The 18,719-nt window shown below is 55.0% G+C and overlaps 1 protein-coding gene across 4 annotated transcripts in view; it reads right to left on the bottom strand.

Moving 5' to 3' along the window:
• Positions 1-13,891, bottom strand: part of DGKZ (diacylglycerol kinase zeta) — a 54,341-nt gene extending 40,450 nt beyond the window's left edge. For 2 of the 4 annotated variants that reach the window (XM_058025566.1, XM_058025567.1), the window contains exon 1: positions 13,049-13,891. In XM_058025566.1, coding sequence (XP_057881549.1) covers positions 13,049-13,287 — 239 coding nt within the window. In that variant the 5' untranslated portion in view covers positions 13,288-13,891. Of the gene's footprint in view, positions 1-5,356; positions 5,440-5,660; positions 5,852-13,048 lie in introns of those variants that run through there. The other 2 variants (XM_058025569.1, XM_058025570.1) reach the window with 2 other exon arrangements.
• Between the last annotated feature and the right edge of the window lie 4,828 nt (positions 13,892-18,719).

Below are 18,719 nucleotides of genomic sequence, written 5' to 3'. Positions count from 1 at the left end.
GATTTTCACACCCTGGATGGGTGTCCCCATGTGTGGCTGGGACTAGAGCCTGCCACAAGCTGGCATCTTGCAATAATGTCAGGGAGCCAGCAACAGCCCGTGAGACACACCAAAGGAATCTCCCACTAACACGGGGCACATAGTGGGCAGGGCAGCAGCCCAAGGATGGGACTACCTCCAGCCAGACCTCCTTCTGCTCCCAGAGTGGGGCTTTCCCACCAGTGCCATGTACCTGCCACCCTGCACACACAGCTTGAGCAGCATCCCGCAGTCCCCCCAGAGACAGGTCTCCAATTCTCACAGCTGGGCAGGGCTTCTCTGAGATGGGGCATGTTCAGCTCATTTCCCCAGTGGTTCCCTGAACCACTGGGAAGGGCTGACAGCCGTCAGCTGGGCAAAGCTCAACCAGGCTATTTCCAGGCATGGGAGCAATGGTCACAGGTAGAAACTGGAACTGACAGCCTAACCCAGACAGCACAACCTGCCCAGCAGGCGGGGCTGAGACAGGAGGCCCATTAACTCCTACTGTCTGGGACAGCATGGAGTGGGAAGAGATCCTCTCAGCTCCTCATCCTGGCGCAATGAGGAAGAGCTTCCCCTGGGGGCAGAGCTCACAGTTAAGTACAGAATTAGCACCCTAAGGCATCAACCCCTAAACTGCAGGCAGGAGGAGAGCAGCACTGGGTCTAACACATACATCTGGTGTGAACAGGACTCCATCCCTGCTGGGCTCCGGCCCGGCCAGCGCAGCCTCACTGCTTGCCTTGGCAGAGCTTCACCCTCCACCCGGCGTCCTGATGGGGAGAAGAAGAAAGCCTCCCAGCTCCCAAACACAGACTGCAGCTGCTGCTGGATCTGCAGGTTGCAACAGAAGCACAGAGTATACTTTTGTATTACTGGAGAGCTGTCATAGAAAAAGCTCTTGAACTCAGAATTGCAAAGACAGAGCCACTTATTATCCCCAGAGTCTGGTGCCAACTCAAGAACCAGCAGGACAGGTTTCCCCTATTTCCATGTCCAGCCTGCGTTGCCAAGCCAGATCTGCACCAGAGTCTCTTCCTCTAAAATTCTCCAGCAGAAGCCATTCACCTCCTGCCAGTACGCCATCTCTTCCAAAAACAGATTGTTTGTGGGCCCAAGGGTCAAGGAGTCTTAGCCTGCAGTCCTTCCTCTACTCTTGAACTCAGCATCTCAAAGTCAGCACTGGTTTAAAAGAACCAGCAAACAAGCGAATGCATGGCTAAGAGATAACTCAGGAGCTTCAGCTCACAGAGTCACCTGGGGAAAAGAAAGTAGAGCTCTACTAAGAGCAGACCTGCAAATTAAATTTAGAGGCTTTGCCCAGTCTCTGGGGAGATTGTCTGCTCCCCAGGCACTGCATGATAATGAGTGAAGGAAATCCTACACTATGTCTCCCATCACCTGCAAGAGCTCAGGTTGCTTTGTTGGAGAATCGCCCACATTGCAGAGGGCTGGCCTCCCTTTACCAGCACCTCCTTAGTCCCCAGGAGAACTCACACAATCAAAGAGCTCTCGAACTCCCCCTGCTCATGCCACCCACAGCTCTGCCTCTCCCCTGTCAACACCGTATCCTTGCAAAGACCCGGCTCCAATCCCAGGGCCTGACTCTCTTCCTATTGTTTTTGTTCAAAGGAGGGAAGCAGTCCCTCATCCTCCCTCCTTTCAGCCCCTTGAGGAGATTACAGTGTTTCCTGGAAAGGATGCTCCAACCCCTAAGAAGATTAGTGGAAGGCGTCCCTGCCCATAGTGGGGAGGTTGGAACTGGATGATCTTTAAAGTCCCTTCCAACCTAAACCGTTCTATGATGCTATAATTAAAGGTCTTGACACCTTCTCTGAGCAGGCACATGTCACTGTAGCAGTCCCTGCTATGATCTTGGGGAGCTGCCAGTGGGTGCTTGAGGCTGGAGATACAAGGCAAGTGGCAGGTCCACACCACGGAGGACCTCAGCCTCTGGAAGCAGTCAGACCCCCTGTGCTGATCCTTCCCTGGCCTATCTCGCAGCCCCACGGTGAGCTGGCAGCTGTCCCAGCCTGGCTCTGCTGCAAGGCTGCATTGGCTGCCAACAGGTATGGCTGCTCAGCGTACCCAGTGCTTTATTTTTCCCCCGCTGAGAAAAAAAAGTCCCTGAGCAGAGATCACAGAGCAAACTCAGCAGCAGAAACAACTCTCTCGGCACATCCCATCTGCCCTGAAAACAAGCCCAAGCGTCACTGCAGGGGACAGTTGGGGATTCCCACAAGTAACACTGGCCCAGGCCCAGCCAAAGCTACCCAGGCATCACCTCTGAGCAGAACGGGGAGCAGAGGCTGGAGGGTTTCAGAGCTTGAGGCATACAAAATCTGCATGCATGGAGGAGAAGTAGGAAGATGATTGCTCAACAGCTAGCTGGCAGCAAGGTGCTTTGTGAAAAACCCTGTCCCAAGGGAAACACTGCTCTCAGCCTGCCAGCCTGCAGAGCACAAACTTCAGGCTCCTCACTACCATCTGGTCTTCCTGCAGGGCACCTGGGGCTTACCCCACTGCACAGCCTCTCTACTGCACCTGCACCTGGGAAAGTGGGTGCAAGGGACAGCACATAGGGCACCCCCACACAGCAGGGATGGAGAAGGCTGGGCTGCTGGCTGCTGTCCCACTGGTACATCATTCTCAGCTTTCACATTGGTGTAAGCATCAAGCTGCAAGAAAGAAGTGACAAGTGACGTCCCAGAAAGATGTAGGCGGGTGCTCGGCTCAGTTTCTTGAGTGCCGTTTACCCACAGGCTGTGCCACCCACAAACCTTTCCTGGGGCAGTGGCAGGCACCCCCAGGCTCACGTGTAGGCTCCAGCACAAGACCTGCCAAAGGGTCACAGCCAAAAACTTGGTCTCGTGCTCTGCTGGACTACCATCTGCCAGCTGCCTCACTGGTGGCTACAGCCCTGCTTATGCTATGGCACCAGCCATTACACACAGTTTCTTTGAAGTGGGATTTGTTACAGAAGCTCTGAAGCCTACAGGGGAGATCCATTTCACTGGCATCCCACTTCACTGGCACAGGGATGAGCAAGAAACAGGCATCATCCCCAGCATCCCCAGCTCCTGCCAGCTCTCCCCTCTGGCCTGCCTGCTCTATGACCAAGCTCCCTTGCTATTTACATTCCACTCCTTCCCCAGTTCCTCCCTGGAAAGGGTAAACTGCAGTTCACTCATAGCACCAGAAACAGGGCACCTAGAAAGGCAATTTAATCCTAACCACCTCTTATCTGATCAGCCCCAATCTCTTTATCAGCCCAATTAAAAGAATTACCCATCCACGGGCCGGATGCATGTATTGTGCACTTGTCTCTGTCAGCTCTAGAGCCAATTACTCCACCCTCCTGTAAGGCAATTACAAGGTACAGAAATAAGCCTGCTTGCAAAACATGCGACTAATGTACCATACCACCGGAGGCCAGAGCTTGGGGGCTCACCTTTCTGTTGCTTCAAACCCCCTGAGGGCTCACGTGCCCTGGAGACAGGACAGGCTCTCCTGCCATTTTGCAGATCCTTGCCTCCCTTGGCCATGTCTCCCAGTGTTGCTACAGGCAGAGTCCAGCACAGGGTGTCCACCTCAGGAAAATTCTCTCCTTGAAGCCAAGGCTCTCCACTCGTGCCAGTGAGCAAATTCCTCCCAATTACCTAAGCTTCCTCTAGACCTGTTTCCCAGCCACATATGGCTCTGGGTAAAGCTCAGAATAGAAGGGGGTACAAATTTCCTCACTGTTGGAAAGCATTTGGTGGGTAGGGGCTGGCTGTACTTATTGACAAAAGGAAGCGTAGCACAACCTTCCCTCTTAATCCCCTCAGAGGAAGAGAAGAAACTTCATGCCATCCTCTGCTCCAACGCTCAGGTGGGCATGAATTCAGTGGCATGCAGCCAATTATCCTGCATGACTTCCCATCAAGTTTACCTCCCACTGGTGTGTGTGGGAGCCCCTTCAGTCTCAGAGGTCCATGGGAATCTCTCCTCACTACCCTGCAGCTCTGGGTGCTGCATTCATCACCCTGAGCCAGGGGGAACTGGGTCCCTCCATCAGCAGCAGAAGGGCAAGACTGCACTAAACAACCCCGTGGCCATTTCCAGTCTTGGCAGGCCTACTGGCCTCCTTCAGCTCCTCCTGCCATTCCACTTTGCCTCTCCCCATGTGTCCACACTGCCAAAGGTTGTTCACATGTGGAGAACTTCCCCTTGGCTCTGATCTACATTGCAGTAACAGCAGCCTGAAGCCCTGGGACTCAGAGAGAGATGTGACACAGTATTTGGAACAGGCCAGAGACTGCCAGGAGCTCAAGGCAGCCATTGCTGACAGCTCTGAAACCAGAGCAGAGAACACCGCTCTGTGGTGGAGTGACCTTGCAAGCCATCCACTCCCAGGTCTGGCTTGGACGTGGAGGTTGAAATTGGAGCCTTTCCCCTCCATTCAGCACGTGTGATACCACTCTGGTGGCACTGCATCCTGCTTCAACTGCTCCCATATACCAAAAATACCTGTGAGACGTAGAAAGTTTGTCACAGGGCCACCAACACGGCTGGGGGTAAGAATTATCAAGTACAAGGAGAATATGAGATAAGGGGGGGAGTTTGGCCTGCAGACAGGTTTGAGGGGGAACATTATTACTATGTCCAGCAACCTGATGGGAAAGTACAGAGAAGACTGGGTCAGATGCAGCCCAGACGTGCACAGTGACAACTGAAAGAGACCAGGCACAGGCTGCAACAATGGAAACTTAATTGTTATTAGACGAAAAAAATTCCTGAGTAGCTGAAGCACGGGAGTGGGTGTCCATGCAAGTTGTGTTCTCTACACCCTGGCAACACTCAAAACTCAACATCAATAGCTTGATCAAACTCGACCCTGCTTTAAGACAGCAGTGTGGACCAGGCAATCTCCAGTGGTTCCTTCAGACCTCAGTTATTCAGTGTTTTCAAAGACCTCCAGATAGCAGAGGTACCAGGCTTCGCTTCGAGATACTTCATTTACACGGTCCAAATCCCCACGAGGCCAACAGAGAGGCTAAGGGAGGCACAAGGAGCCCAGCTGGCTCTGGGACAGACGCATGAGAAGCCGGGATCCCAGCCGGCAGCACGGGACAAGCACAGCCGGCCGCCGGCGCGGCAGGACTGCCAGTGTCGCAGGCGAAGCACGGGACAGGCATGCGGGGATGGAGACAGGCAGTTCAGGGCGGGTGGAACCGAATGCCCAAGAGACGAGGCTCCGATTCCACGGGGACGACAGCGCACGCAGCTTGGGCAATGCTCCCCAACTTCCCATCACTCGTGCCAAGAGCTTGAAAGGAGGGAAAAGCAAACTCACCCCGCTCCATCCTCACACCCTGTCTCGTATCCCCCTGCGGCTGCGCTCAGCCAGGGCGAACCCCCCGACCGGGCCTGGTGAGGCGGCTGCTGCCGGCTCAGCGGGAGGAGGCTCTTTGGGAGGCGATGCTCCGCCGCCTCCGTTCCGGATGCTCCAGCCGCCTACAGCCAGCCCTTGCCCGGCAGCCTAGCTCCCTCCGGCCCCGCTCCGCCGCCAGGTGCTGGGGCGGCGGCGCAGACACCACCCCGAGCTCGCCCGCCCGGCGGGACCCGCCGTCCCGCTGCCCGCCCCGCCCGGTGCTCACCTGCGCCCGAAGAGCTTGAGGCCAGTGAAGCGCTTGTTGCTGTGGCGGCGGCCCAGCGGAGGCGGCGGCGGCGGCCCCCACTCGGGCTCGGCGCTGCCTGACGCCCCGGAGGAGTCGGCTGTGGCGGCGGCTGTGTCGGAGGAGGCGGCGGAGGGCGAACCGCCGGACGGCGGGGGCCGAGCCGCCTGCATGGCCGAGCTCAGGGCTCGGCGCCGCCGCCACCGTGGTTCCGAGCCAGAGGAGGGCACCGGGGGCGGGCGGGGGGGCGCGGCCGGCTCAGGCTCCCGCCCCACCGGGGCCACGGGCAGGCGGGCAGGAAGTGCGGCGCTCACCGGTGGCACCGGCGGCCGCGCCGCCAGCGCCGCCTGCCGAGCGCGGGGATCGGGGGAGCCCGTCCCGTGGCCCCGCGCCCGGCGCCGCCGCCTCAGGAAGCCGCGTGTCAGCCCCGCCGCCGCCTCGCGCTCGGAAGAGGTTCGGCGGCAGAAGCAGAGCCTCCCCCTGCCTCCGCCTCCCATTGTTCACCGCCGGACGGAGGGGACGGAGCCAACAGTCCTGCCGCCGCCGCCACCGCCCTCTCCAGGGACCGGGAGCCACCGCCGGCCTTGTGGCCGAGGCCAGCACCGAGGCTCTTACCCAGCCCGGCGAGCGCCTGCCCCGCTTCTCCCTGAGCCCAGCGACGCCGCTGGCTCAGCGGGCAGCGACAGGGGCAGAGGCTGGCCTGCTGGCCATGGCTGCCAGTCCAGGCAAAGAGCAGCTCTTCCAACCCTCCTTTGCATGGAAATGTGCCGGCCGCAATGACAGCTTCCCCGCTTCCCAAGGGTGTGGAGCCAGGCTGAAAGCCGGGGCTCTGGGGGCCTGGCTGCCCACTGCCCGCTGCTCCTGCCGACCCTTAGCGCCCTGGGTGAGGTCCCACTGGTAGACTCAAACACCAGCTGTTTCCAGGAGGGCTGGTGGGAATGGGGACACACTTGCCAGTTTCCCTGAAACCGACAGCTCAGGCAAAGCCGGGCTGACCCGCTGCGCTCACGGGCTTGGCGTCAAAACCGCTCGCGCGGCCCTCTGACATCCTGGCTGGGAGGTTGTGTGCGCAAGCCCAGGCACTAAGAGAAGAGGAGGGGATTGCGGGCAAGGCGCTGGGCAAGCACAGGAAGCCTTTTCCCCAGCCCCCAAATCACGGGCTGTCGGCACTCGCCACAGCACCTTAACCCCCCACAATAAGAGGAAGGGAGCGGAGCCCAGCTCGGTGGGTACCTTATGTCGACGTCCCCCGGAGGGCTCTGGGGAACGTCCCAGGAGCGATGCCGCCACATCTGCCGCAGCATGAGCTGGTGTGCTTAGCCAGCCCGGGGTTCACTCTCGCTCTTCCTCCCCCAGCAGCCGCTTTCCGGAGTCATCCCGAGGGCAGGTCCCTGGCAGTGCTCCGCCGCCGGCCGGGGCCCGGCTTTGTTTGCAACCTCCACCTGGTTCCTCTCTGCACTTCCTGGAAGTGTGAGGGCGGCTGTCATTGCAGCCGGCTGCGCGGCCTTCTTCCCACGGCGCTGGCCACGTCCTCCGCTGGGTCGTCTCCAGGGAAGCCTCGTGCGCACCCTCAGCAAGCGGGAGCACGTCCTGGCACGCTGGGCTGCGCGCCGAGGAGCCGCACCTCCCCTGCTGGGTGGTTCTTTGAATGCCCCCAGACCTGAGACAGCCCCCTCTCCAAAGCTGCCCCAGCACCGCCATGCACACCAAGGCCATAGCAGTGGGGCTGTCTTCCTGCCACCCACCCTGGGCCATGCACGTCCTTACCCTGCAGGGTACCACAGCACTCACAGCTACTGGGTGTATATGTCCTCCCTGTGTGGCAGGCCTGAAAACAGCCTCCAGCATCTGCTCAATCTGCACTGGAGTTCATTGAAAAAATGCTTTGGTAAACCAGGAATGGGCAGTGTGAAAAGTAGAAGCATGCAGGAGGCTCCCGGCCAGCCTCCAAAAATGGAGAAACAGCCTGACATTCATCGTCCATCCCCCAGTCTGGGGTGGCACAGCCTAAGCCTGCAGGCCTGGCCTGTCCCCACCTCCAAAAACCCCAACTCTTCACAACCAGGTGCTGCTTGGTGTGCTCTGGCTCCAAGAAAGCTTCAGATCACCAAGAGGATCTGTGGTCAGCTTCTATGGGCCAGAGAAAAGCAAGCAAGCAGAGCTGGTCCTGGCAGCCTGCACAGATGGCATTTCTAAAGGGGCACATGGTCTTGCTTTAAACTCCATCATCAAAAGGAAAAAAAAAACAACATTGACAGACCTTGATCTCACCAGGCAAGCTCTGAAACTGAACACAACCCACTGCATTAATTACTGTGCAGAGAGAGGAAAAGGCAGGACATGGATGCCTAACTCCAGCTCACAGATCAGGGAGGGGAGAGTTTTGTTGTTGCGGAAAGATTTCGTCATCCCTGCTGCTTTGCATGCCATGATGGGTTAGTTGCATTTTCCCCTTGCCTGCAGACATCTCCCTTTCATGTTTCATGCACTGTCTCGTGGTGTTGGTGTCTAGTCTTACCCAGGAGCATCAGGAGTATTGGGGCTTGGTGGGGCTGTTGGAGAAGAAACATACCCTGCCCTGAGTCCTTCACCATCTTCTGTGTGCTGTGTCCATGTGTCTTTTCACAGTTCTGTCCCTTGGGCTTGGTTCAAAACTGTGGAGGAACCCCTAGAAATCCCATTCCTGGCTGTTCTTGGTCAGGAGACCAGAGGAGACAGACCCTGCTGCACAGGCTTCTCTGTAGGCAGCACAGGAGAGGGATGGGGATCACTGTGCTGGGTGTTACTGTGAACTGGCATCCTTGTCTTCATGCTAGTTTGTGCAGCACCCTGGTACTGAAAGGATTAAGCTGCCTGCTTCAGCCAAACTCAGCAGGATACCTGGGATTCATTGTAAACAGGGATCAGATAAGGGAGGGAGTGGTCCAGGGGAAGAGATGGCTCGTGGTTCAGGGATCCCAGCTCTCCCCACACACCAGTGTTTGGATCAAGGTTGGAATTGCCCCTCATCCTGGTTAGTGCCCCTAAAAACCTCCCTGCCGGCCTACTCAGGGAGTCCCACCCCATGGTCCCCCAGCGCACCTACGCCACGTGCAAGGCTGAAACTGTGGTTGTGGGGACAAACAGGGGAGAGAAGCTGTGTTCTGCTGCCTCAGAGAGCTGACCAGGCTTGCCTGATGTGGAAAAACCACAGCAGGAGGAAGGGCAGGATCATCCCCTCTGGCAGCAGCAGGGTCTTGGGTCAGTTTAAAGCAGGGAGTATGCCTGGTTTAAGAAAGGGCTTGGAGCTGCATTATGCCATCCCTCTCTGTCATGCTACAGGTATGTCCCTACACAGCCAGGCTGTACCCACAAACTCAATGTTTCTCCAAAATTGCTTCTTTGGATGTTTTTCTCTCTTGTTACACACAGTCCCATATCCAGTTCACCACTGCCTTGCACATAGGAACATCCAGAATGAGAGCCAGAATGAGAGTGAACACACAGCAGCACTGTGCTCCAAGCGCAGGATGATGCCAGCTCCAACCCCATCCCACCCCTGCACCATGCACTACAGCCTGTGTCTGACAGTGGGGCCCAGCAGAGCTTGTCCCTGGTTCTGGAAAGAGTCAGGGCAGGGGAGAGTGAAACACTTGCCACCCCTGACCAAAGTCTGTGAGGAGCCACCTGCTCATTTCTAGCTCTTCCCTCTGGCTCTGCCCCCCATCTCCTCTCCCCTGCTGCACAGAGGCATGCGGAGACAGATGCTTCTGTCAGAGTGGAGCAGGCTTGGCTTGCTGGAAACGAATGGGAATTTGATTATGCTGCTCTGCAGAGCAGGGCTAACACGATTAAAAGGCCAGCAGGCAGGACTTGGAGGAAGGAGATCGCCTCTCTGTCTCTCTCTCTGTGCTGACAGTGGAGGCTCTCCTTTCCTTCTTCCTCAGCCCCTGGACTGCTCAGGCTGTTCTGAGACTTCACAAACATCCAGAGTCCAGATCTGAAGACAAAAGGAAGGGAAGACAGGAGAGAGTTGCAACCATCTTCCCCTGGGCTGCTCAGGGCTCCTACCTCCCTCTCCCCAGCAGCTCCTGCCAGCTCTCCCCTCTGGCCTGCCTGCTCTATGACCAAGCTCCCTTGCTATTTACATTACAAAGCAGCCCCCTCTGCTCCACTCTGCGGGTTATATTTAGCTCCCTGGCACAGAACAGCCTGTGAGTTGCATTAGCTGCGTCCTATCTGCCAGCCGGAGACCACACTGAACAGCCGAGGTGTCTCACATCTCCCTAGCAGGGACGGGAGCTGGCTGGGGGGCACGGAGGGACACAGGACCCCCTCTTCCCGCTGCCAGAGATGGCTGTGTGGAGCCCTCTGGTGCGTGGGCTGGTCTGGGCGCTACCTCTGAACGTGACTGAGAGCCGAAGAGCACGACCTGGCAGAGCCTGCAGAGAGCTCGTACAGGAGCTTTTGTGCACTTGTGGTTTCCTTTCTGGGTAAACACCCCTCGCGGCTGGGTTGCTGGGTGCAGTGACAATGACAAAGGCTACTGCTGCAAGCATCACCCTGAAAGCAATGATGAAATGGAGAGGGAGCCCACAAATGCTCAAGAGGGGTTGCAGGGTGCTGCTGTGACCTGCCACCACCTGTCCCAGGCCTCTCTGGCTCCAGGTCAGCTTTCCCTACAGCAAAGTTCTGCCAGCCTCTAGCATGCCCTATTGCCACTGGAGCTATCCCACTCTGGGAGCTAGAGATGATCCTGCCCCACCACAAAACCTTAGTGGAGACACTCAAGGCAAGCAGGAGCTGACTTTGGACTCCCTTTGGCCAAAGTGACTGGGGATTTAGACACACAACCCTTGCGTTTGCTCTGGGTTTGCTGTGGTGACAGAGGGCATTGGGTCCTTCTGGTATTGCAGAGGACCTCCCTTCTGGGCAAATTGTCCCAGAATGTGGAAATCTGGTACACAAGCCAGCATAATTAATAAGTTTGGCACGAAAATGTTACTCAAAGCCCTAAATATAACCTGAGTGCTGAGCTCTCTTCCACCCGCTCAAGGCGCCTCCATACACCGTGGCAGCTATTTATGGAAGGAACTTTATTTCCATGGGATTAATATCATTTCTGCTCATTTCAAAAGCTTTATATAGCAGCTTATGCCACCTGCCCCTTGTGATGACTAATGGTTCCCAGCAGGAGCAGGTAGGTTGGAAGCAAGGGGACTGGGACCTCCAACCTTCAGCTGACATTGAGGATAATTGTGATGCCCACAGCCCATGGAGAAGGTCCTCCAAACTCTGTAGCAGGGTGCAGTGTCTCCAGAGCTAGACAGCACAGCAAGGGGATTTCTGTCGGTCCCCTATGACTTTCCATGCTGCAGGAGGGGCACATGATGGAAGGTTAGCCCACCTCTGGGTAACAGTTCCATCACCACCTGACCTGCCTGAGGAAGCAGCCAGACCCAAAACTACATGGCTGTCACAGGAGAGAAGAAGCAGATGTCCACCCCCAGACACTTCCTCTCCCATTTCTCCCTCCCTTTGCTTGGCCATCCAAAACACAGAGTGGAGGAAGCAGCTCATCCCAAGCACCATTTCTTCCTTTGCTCCTGGTGTGCAGGTTGCTGCAGCATTCCCTCCCACCTCTCAGAATCCTCCCTTCTGCAAAGCCTGCATTGGACAGGGCAAAGTCCCTTGCAAAGAGACCCCTTGTGAGGGTTGTGTAGAGCAGAGGGGCTTTGTGTAAGGGCAGCACAGGCTGGAGCATGTCAACTAAGCCACTTGCTTGGGGTAGCTGGGGTGGGATGGGCAGGGTGTATAAAATCCCTAGCAACCTTGGATAACTCTAGAACAAATTCAGGCTGATAATTTAGGTTGCAATATGTCCCTTCCTGCCCTGGGGAGGCTGGAAAATTGCAGCTGGCTAATCTGTTCACAAAATGCACTGTGCGCATCTGGAGAAGACAGCTAAGAGGAGAAAATCCTGCTCTGCTTCGCACAGTAATTCTTCATCCTCTGTGCCATCAGGGCAGAGACCCTCCCAGCTCTGTCTGGTGCCCCAGTGAGCAGCCCTGGGTACAGAATGAGAACCAGGAGGACTCGTGTTGTCCCAGCTCGTGTCAAGGCTTAGGGACGCTGGGTACCTGGGGAGGTCTCTGCCACCCTGGCTTCTGCTTGCCACCCACCACACGAATAACAAGTGCTGGGAATGAGTCAGCTTCGAGGCCCCTCCTGCTCTGCAGGCACTAATAAGTTTTCCCATTAGTTCCCATTACTGCAGTATTAGAGAGCAATTTGCTCACAGCTTGCACTGAAGCCCTTGCAAGGGGGAAAAAAAGGCTGCTGGATATGTGGGAGTGCAGGCAGGGGGGTGACCAACAGCTCCTACCCAAAATCTTCCCCCTGGCAGAGCTCTGCACCCCAGGGTCCCCAAGGCCCAGACCAGAGGCGGGACAGCTCATCCAGGCTCTGTCTGCCATGGCGGTGGACCTCCATGTCAGATTTCCACCTGCTTGTAAACTATGTGGCACTTGCTGAGCGTGGCATGAGATGGTAACATGGAGCTTAGAAGGACACAGACAACTCTGTGCCAAGCCAAATCTGGAGAGTGGTAAGAAGGCAGCTCCTCCTCTCAGTCCCAGACTCTCACAGAAGTCCAGGATCAGTCCTGCAATGCTCATGTCTAGTCTGGGCATGTGCAGGGTCAAAGGATTTCTCCTCACTTACACCTGAGAGCCATTCTGCAAAGATGAGGAGTAGTAAATCATAGAAGGTCTCAAACACCCTTCTAGCAAAAGAAAGGACGGGGTAGTACACCAGATCTTGTTTGTTGTGACAGAAGAATGGAGCTGAAGTCCTGGAGATACTGAGCCAAGCAGCATTTCAGGCACTATGGCTGGAGTTGGGAACAGGAGCTAACTTGGGTATCACCAGGCAGTGGCTCCCATAAGCCCCGTGAGAGCTATGAGAACCACTCTTTACCTCTGTCAGCTTTGCTTGGTGATAGCAGGGGTGGGAAAGCACAGGAGTTGCAACAGAAGAGTCACACCAAAAGCCAGGACAGATCTCCCCTTGCTGCAAGGTACTCTCAAAAAACCCAGACCACTGCCTAGGAGGCATCACAGTCCCAGGATGGGACGGGGGAGTTGGATAGAAGGAAAATAAGAGGATCTGCAAAGGTGATAATGAGACTGCCACTGCAGAGGGAGCTGTTGCATGCAATGGGAGGGACTGGACTAACTGGTTGGCTTGTCTCTGTGCTGAGATGATTTCTGGAATGTGCTGGTAGTTGGTGAAAAGAGCCAACTCTGACCCCATGGGAGGGAGATGCCTCAGTGACAGGCCACCCCAGTGCCCAAGTGCATCCCTGACTTGGAGACCCAGGCTTTTCCTACCTGTAGGAGACCTGCTTTCTGATGGCCAAGTGCAGGAACTGCTCCTCCACCTCTGCCACGGCCACTGCCCCTCTCATCTCCTCCCAAGCTGGATCCATGCTGCGGAGGCCCAAGTGTTGTCCTTGTCCAGTGCTCTCTGTATCTGCTGCTCCCTGGAAGTTTCCTGTGGCTCCCCTGGCCAGCTCAGCATCATTCCTGGCAGGGGAGAAGTCTCTCCAGCTCCCGGGACCTTCAGCCATGCTGGAGTGAGGTGTCTCTCTAGGCAAGGAGTCCCAGTTTGCCCTCAGAACTTCTTGGGCAGACTGGTCTTGTCCCACGGGGTCCCACAATGCTGCTCTGCTTTGCCTCTCCAGAGCCGTGGGACAATCCCAGCAAGGCTTAGCTCCCTGAGGGAGCACAAGCACGAGAAAAAAGCAGTGTCCAGCTTTTTGCAGTGGTATTTACTGGCCTCTTGATAGCAGCTCGAATAGCTCAGACGCAGCAGCTCAGCCTCTTGCTGTCTCTACTGCCCTGCCACTCTGAAGCGGAGGAATATCTGACACACACCCGGAGATGGTGCTGCTCCTCGGAGGTGCTGCCACTGTGAGAGCAGTGGGGAACACAGCGTTCACTGAAGAAGCACAGTCCAGGGATAGCAATGCTTGCAAATGAGTGAAAAAGAGCTTGGATTGCCTTCTGCAAGGTCCCTCTGGAGCCACGCACATCCGTCACTGTCCCCGGCGGCAGCAGCTGAGCGGGAGCAGCAGGGAAAGGTAGGCAGGGAGGAAAGTGCTGTGTACAAAGCCTGGAGCAGCTCTCAAAAGACAAAGCAGAAAGTGAGCATGAGTGTGTGCTGTGTGCGTGGGGAGGGGGCTGCGGGGAGCTGCATCCATCAGGCAGCCTGGTGTCACCTTAGAGACACTTGAAACTGGCATTTAACTCTTCAGAGCCTGGGAAGGCACAGGAGGGTGGCAACTCAGCTGCCCCTCTCTGCCCGCAGTCCAGCTGGCACCTGCCTGCCTGCAAGGGCTGCTCAGGGAGCTGGGTCTCAGTCACTTGTCTTAACCAGACCTGCTGTCAGGTGAAGTCAGGTAGCCTGGAAAACTACATGACAGCAGCACCCCCAGCAGAGCAAAGTACCTGCTGTTGTATCCAATCATCCACCATGGATGACATCTGTTCAGGGACAGGGTCCCCAGCTGTGGACAGTGGTACCCATCTGAGCAGAGGTAATGCTGTAGCATGGCCTCTGTCTTTCCAGTTGGCTCACTCAGGTCCTTGCCACTTAGAAGTCTACTTTATTCCTGGTTTTTCCTTATTCAAGTCAATTTTTCTCCAATCTTGGCATCCAGAGGTAGAAACGACCTTCTATTCTCTGCCCACATACATCAGAAAAGTTGCATCATTTATTTGTCCTGGGCTGTGGCTGGACTTTGTGCCTGAGTCCAAGCCCACCTGTCAGCTGGGATAAGAGATTCCTACAAAGCTCCCATATGTGCCTGGTTTGTTCTGTCCCAGATTCACATGCTGTGCCTTTACCTGCTAGGTCCTGCAAAATTCAAAGTTCCTGTCTATAAGAGCCATCCCCTGCGTCATGGCAAGGTCCTACAATCATGTATCACACAAAGAGCACATTGCAGTCACCTCTAATCCCAGTGTTTTCCCATGAAAGTCTGGCATGATGGGAGCAGGAACCTGTCCTCAACCTGCTCTGTTGTATCACCATGGAGGTCATCAGGAGCACCTCATCCCTTGTGCCAGCACTCTTCATTACCTCCATATGGCCTTGTGGCATCTCTGCTGCAGCGTACTGTGGAACAGCATGTTCCCACGCCACTTTTCACCCCAACCTGGGAAGCAGCAGGGGCTGAGGAAGAGCTGTGTCTTTTCCTGGTAACCACAGCCCACTGGCACCTCCAGTTCAAGTTACTGAACCTTTTTCTGGCCCTAAAAGTCACAATGACATCTCTCTCTGGCTGCACTCCTGGGGGATTTGTTTCTCTCAGGGGCACAACAGCCCCCAAACCCACTCCTCCACGGAATCGTGACTGGCAGGGAGCCCCCACCCTCCTCACTGTGTGACTCAGCCCCTCCAGCCCCCACAGGGGTTTTGTTCTCCTTGAAAGCTGAAGCGCTGCGGGGTGAGCCCTCCCCCAGCAGCACTGCACAAGCACAGCTGGCCCTGGGGAAGCAGCTTCATCCTCCCTTGTGGGGACACAGACCTGCTTGGGAGCTTGCCAGCACTCCCTGCATGGATGCATGGCCCTGCTCCATGTCCTCCTGTTGCCCACAGAGGCTGGGAGCAGGCTGTGGAAAGGGAGAAGCAGCAGGTGCCCCGTGGCACCTGTTCTTCTCACCACCCACAGTGAGATGTTTCTCTTCTGCCCTGGGCTCTTCCTGGCCTAGGGAGCCTCTGTTGCCATGGAATATGGGAGCCACCTTCATCTGTGCCAGCTGAGCTCTCAGGGCAGGACAAAGATGGGCTACCCAGAGGAGCTACAGGGGATGCAAAATGCCGGTTCCCTCTTGCTCCCAGGGAATTTTGGGAAACATCTGTCTTGTCTTTTATGGTTAAAGAAGTTTGTGGCCACCAGGCTGAGGAAGTGGATGACCAGTGAGGGATGGAGACAAATAGGAGAGTCGAGACTTCCAGGTAGGAAGGAAGGCAGAGCATTTCTCACTGGTGTTTGTGTCAATGCCATAGGAAAGGAGCTTGGGGTGGGAAGCAGAGGCCCTTATTGCAGGAACAGGAGACCCCTGAGCCAGGCAGAGCAGAGCCCTGAACTAACAGCACCTTTGGTCAAGTCAGAGTAAAGGCCTGGACAGTAAGTGCTTCTTGCATTCCCAAGGGGCCTGATCTTGCTCCACAGAAACCCTCTCTGTGGGGAGAAGCTGCCAACAGGGGATTTCTAACTTTCTACCCACATGCCAGGTTATATAGGTGTCACACAGGCAGGGCAGGCCAGATTGTGTTTGTCTGGAGGAGACATCCCAGGATATGCCTGCATGAGGTGACGTAATGGATTGCCCAGGCATCTACATCTCTGTCTGCCCACTTGACTCTGCTTCTCTCATGAGTGGGGTCACCCTTCACCTGGAGCTCCCTGAAGACTTGGGAAGAGCAGGCAGATGCTGCCTGAGGACGATGGGACTGGACAGTAGGATTGGGTCAGTCCTGTCCTCCTGGCACCCTTCAGCTGAGCCAAGTCACCTGCTTACCTGGTGCTTACCCACATACCTGGGGGACACACAGGAGTGTGTCTCTCCTGTGCTCTGATTTCCTTCTGCGTGGGCATGTGGGACAGTGCAAAGGCATATTGGTATTTACCATACAGATTCCATCCTTGTTTTTGCAGGCATAGGCAGAACATGAGCTTTCTAGGAAGCAGCCTTTCTAGTGAGTAAAGCTCTGTGAAGGTACAGTCACCTTCCCTGGGCACAAGAAAAACCTCCACCCTGCTCACCTCTAAAGCCCCATTTCAGCCACCAGATCAGAAAATCAACACAGATTTGTTGAGGCAAGCCAGGTCAGTGTCCATCCAGGTGCTATCACTGTTAACAAGCCCCATAAGCACCTGGGGGATGTGAGGGGGTGCAACTGCCCCATTTTCCCCAGAAGGTGTCCAAAAGCCCGGGCTTCTTGCCTGGTAGCAGGACCAAAGCATGTTTATCCCTTGATGGATATATGAGACAACTGCTAGCACAACTCCCAAGAGGGAACAGCAAGAGGGATCATGGCAGGCTTAGAGAGCATGGATACTCTCCTGAGAGCCCTAAATGCCCATGTCTTCTGAAACAAACAAAATATACCCACCAGGCTGCTGCCATGCACTGCCAGTAACCCTTTTGGCAGCAGCAAGCAAAAAAACCTTAGTATTTTATCTTTTTTTGTTGTTTTTAATTGTCCTGGTAACAGAACAATTGGGAATAATTTGTCTCTGAAAAACAAAGTCCATGTTCTGTTAGCATTTTTTTCTTCAGGGCTTGTATGAATTGACAGTGCAGAGGCTTCTGAGAAATGTGACCCTGAGTGGGCAGAAGCCCAGCTTGCTGTGGCAGAGCTCAGCTGGGCACTTGGAGCAGAACAAACACAACTGAGTGAGGCTGAAGGTGACTTGTAAAGAAGGTGACTCTTGCTCTGCTAATTCTCTCAATCTGCTCTAATTAGTTGCTGTAGTCAAATTGGTAGGTGTGATTGACTGGTGCATTTTGGGAGGCATAGCGGGGATCAAAAGATCCTAATGTGTCTGCTTTGAGCAGCTCAGAGATTTCTGGTAGACTGCAGAATTAGGAGGATTTGTCAAGATGAAGGGAAATTTTCTCCTGATGGAAGGGTTCTGATTGGTCTGGCTGTGTTAAAGGAGCCAAAGCCTGAGAACTCATCCTTTTAAGAGCTTCCCTCTTGCACCTGTTTTGGAGTGTCTATGAAGGGTGCAGGCCAAAATCTCCCTGGAAGGCAATTCCCAAAGAGCTGTGTGAAGTTTCACAGGGCTGAGCCCTTCCTCTGGATGAAATCTGATGAGTGCAGGGAGCAGCCCCACCCCATGGCGGGGGAAGGTGCATCATACTGACACAGGATTAGGAGGCTGCTTTTGGATGAGGTGCTGCAGGGAAAACATCAGATTCTCAACTCACAACTAGTTCTGGCCCAGGAAGAAACTGCAGGGCAAGATCAGGCATTTCCTTGCATTGGTGGGTGGGCAGGGGGAAGGGAGCTCTGCATGGGTCTGCAAACCCATGTCAAACTAACCTGCCATGGATCACACATCAAACTCTCTCTTGGCAGTACAGACCTGGCTCAGAAAAGAGAGCTCCTATCTCTCCCAGACGCTGTTCAACGGCCAGCTTGGTCAAAACAGCAAGGCAATAGCTTTACTCCTCTCCACAAAGAAATTATAATCTGCAGAAAGAGACCTATGTAAGCCCCAAGCCCTACATTCTGCTGTGGCACAGTCCTGCTGTACCTGCCCAGCCAGAGGTGGGAGATAAAGACACCTTATAGCATCTTTCAAAGTCACTCCTGCTTAGGCTGCCTTCCAGACATGGAGGGCTGAGTCCAAGGAGTTGCTTCAATGACCAAATTCTAATGAACCCACTTGAAGCTTGCTAGAAAATGAAAATTTGTTTTCTAGACCCTCAGTTACTTTGTGTTTCACACAAAATCAGGACAAAATCTATCCATTTTTTCAAGTATAAATCGACTGTCAGAGGTACAGGCTGACAGCCAGGACCCAGGTAATTTCCCATTTGATTGCAGTTGCTCTGCTTTTACAGGTAATGAAAAGATTTAGGTATTTTTTCAGACAGGATAGGACATCATGCTATGAGCTATGTCTTTGTTGTACAGGCCCCTGCACAGCCTCTTCATTGAAGTAGCTCTTTGCTTCTCATGTACTTTCTTCCATGATCTTTCTCCTCCCAAGAAGACGATAGTGGTACTTCGAGGAGGGGAAAGAAACTGAGGCAGAAGGGTTCTGACTTGTTCAGAACTGCAGAAGAAATGACAATGACAGTGCTGCTGGAAATAAAACATGCAAGTTTGTTTCTAGCCCCTGACATGGAGCAAGAAGTTCCAGTACTGAACCAATTTTGCACATGGCTAGGGAACAGGAGAGGGAGCAGGAGGTGAAGAGCTGTGATGTGGGCTGGTGTGACAACCATGCTTCAATGAAAGCACCTGTCAACCCAGGGC

Source organism: Melospiza georgiana, chromosome 6, assembly GCF_028018845.1.
Source record: "Melospiza georgiana isolate bMelGeo1 chromosome 6, bMelGeo1.pri, whole genome shotgun sequence".
NCBI lineage: Eukaryota > Metazoa > Chordata > Aves > Passeriformes > Passerellidae > Melospiza > Melospiza georgiana.
This window is presented reverse-complemented; position numbering and strand designations above follow the sequence as displayed.